Genomic DNA, 2371 nt, shown 5'->3' with positions numbered 1-2371 from the left:
ATGGAATTTTTTCTGTCTTGCAGCCCTGGAAGAAAGCGTGACTTTTCACCAGTGCTTTGGAGCCAGTACTTTGAGTCCATGGAGGATGTTGTGGTAGAAAATGAAACTGGCAAGGATATATCCTTTTTTCTTCCCCCATATTGAATTTGTCACAATCTCAGAGATTATGGGGGAGGAATCACGTTTTGATTTGTTTATTTGGGTTCCTCAGCTTTTCCAAGTGTTCCTTCTCATCTTCCATTATGTCTCCTGCAGGGTTCAGTGTCAGTAACCAGCACTATCCCTTCCAGGCTGACAGTTAAACTGTACCTAGCAAGGCTAATTCCTGACATTGCTTCTTTAGTAATAATTTTTAATTTAACTTAATTTAATTTTTTATAATTTTTAAAAAGTGTTTCCAACAGCCATGGGCAGGGACACCTTCCACTCTTCCAGGCTGCTCCAAGCCCCAAAGTCCAGCCTGGCCTTGGACACTTCCAGGGATCCAGGGGAAGCCACAGATTATCTGAGCACCCTGTGCCAGGGCCTGCCCACCCTCACAGGGAAGAATTTCTTATGAACATTTAATTTAAATCTCCCTTCTTCTAGTTTAAAACCATGCCCTTGCCCTCTCATTATTTTGCCTGTGTAAAAAATAACTCTCCATCTTTTTTTCCTAATGGATTTCTAGTTTTCTCTTCGTTCACTTCCTTGTTGTGCCCAGGGAGAAAAGGACAGGGGATGAGTGAATCATAATGGGGGGAGAAAACCTGGGCAGCAGAACTCTTGAAGCTTAAACTGAGTTACATTTTTGCCCAGGTAATGCTTGAACATTCCTGTTGGTCACATAAATGAAGGGTAGAAGTAAAATACTGTTTGGTATTGCAAGCTCCAAAATTCATTCTGCTGCCTTGAAGTAGCTCTGAGGAGTGTCCTTAACTGTTCATACACTTTTCGAATTTACAAGAGTGGCTTGGAGGGGCCTGTCTTGCTGCTGCTGCACGGTGGAGGCCACTCTGCCCTGTCCTGGGCTGTGTTTACAGTAAGTAAAGCTGCTGCTCTGTTTGTTGCTGCAACTGCTTGTTGCTGCTAATCCCACTTTGCAAACAACATTGTCTCTGTCTCTCCTTGCAGTCTGCAATCATCAGCAGAATCCAGTGTAGGATTGTGGCCTTAGACCTCCGAGGCCATGGTAAGTCAAGGAAATAAATCTGGAGTCAAATCAGTGTGTTACATGCTCCCATTTTTTAAAGGAGATGCAATGAATTCCTCTCAGGATGACTAGGAAAACATCCTTAGGGCATCCCAATTGGATTCAAAAGCAGGGATGGAAGACTGGCTTCTCTCAGAAGCTGAGACCCCCTGAACTTTTGCTTGAGACAGTGGTGGACTGCTTCCTTCCACCAAGCCATCTTTCATATTTCTATAACCTCTAAGTGGTCTTTGCCATGAGAAATGAGGACTGTTCTTTCATTTTAAGATGCATAAAGAACAGTTACGGGCAGTGTTTCCTACCCATAGTACCAAGTGTTCCCGTTAATTCTGTGTTTCTTAATTATTCATGTTCATTGCAGTAGGCTTGCTCTTCATATCTGTGCCTAAAAGCTTTGTACCATCACTGCTCTAAGTCCTGAGGGGGCCTGAAGTTTTTCAGCTTAAGTGAACTTAACTTGAGTTGGGTTTTTTTCAGGAGAAACAAAAGTAAGGAATCCTGAAGACCTGTCTGCAGAGACTATGGCAAAGTAAGGAAAATTATGCTTGTTTCCCTTTTCACAAACCTCCCTTTTTCTCCTTGGCTGAGCAATAAACTACTTGAGGGCACACAGCCTTCACTCAGAGGAGCTGGAAGATTAATTTCACGTGATTCTGGTTATCCCTCCTTTCCTTCCATTCTGGGACAGTCTGAAATGATGTCCCTCCCAGCTGAGCCAGATTCCAAGAGCTGGAGTTGTTCTCCCAGTACCCCCAGTTTTTAAGCACTGAGCACTTTAAACCTGCCACATGCTGAAGAGTTCCTCAGGGAGGTGGAATGCTTCCCTTAGACATCCATGGGGTATTTTAGTCTGAATCACCAGTTTGACTCTTCCTCGGCCCTTGGGGTGAGTGGTCAGGGCGGGCCCACGTTGGCCTGGTAACACCCCTGAAGTCTGGGTCACAGACACAGGATTTTCAAGCATAGAATTACTTTTTCAAACTGTCATGACCCGCTTTGGCATGCAAATCCATCCCCCTCTTGACAAAACTGTAAGAAAAGCAAATACCCACTGCTAAGCACATTATGTTCTGCCCATATTTAGTACAAAGAGACTCTTTGCTGTGACTACAACTAAATGATGAAGGATTTTGTAACCTTCCCATGGACAAATCCACTTGGTTTGTTGAGGGGAGGCCA

At 44.0% G+C, this 2371-nt stretch overlaps 1 protein-coding gene across 1 annotated transcript in view; it reads left to right on the top strand.

Annotated features, from left to right (window-relative positions):
- PPME1 (protein phosphatase methylesterase 1) overlaps positions 1–2371 on the top strand; it is a 12597-nt gene continuing 10226 nt past the window's right edge. The window contains exons 1-4 of the mRNA XM_014311019.2: positions 1–117; positions 929–1021; positions 1114–1171; positions 1670–1721. Of these exons, the coding sequence (XP_014166494.1) occupies positions 1–117; positions 929–1021; positions 1114–1171; positions 1670–1721 (320 nt within the window). The remainder of the gene's footprint in view (positions 118–928; positions 1022–1113; positions 1172–1669; positions 1722–2371) is intronic.

The sequence above is a fragment of the Geospiza fortis genome, unplaced genomic scaffold, assembly GCF_000277835.1.
Source record: "Geospiza fortis unplaced genomic scaffold, GeoFor_1.0 scaffold1532, whole genome shotgun sequence".
In the NCBI taxonomy this organism is placed as follows: domain Eukaryota; kingdom Metazoa; phylum Chordata; class Aves; order Passeriformes; family Thraupidae; genus Geospiza; species Geospiza fortis.
The sequence above is the reverse complement of the archived record's forward strand: the minus strand, read 5'-3'. Positions and strand labels throughout refer to the sequence as shown.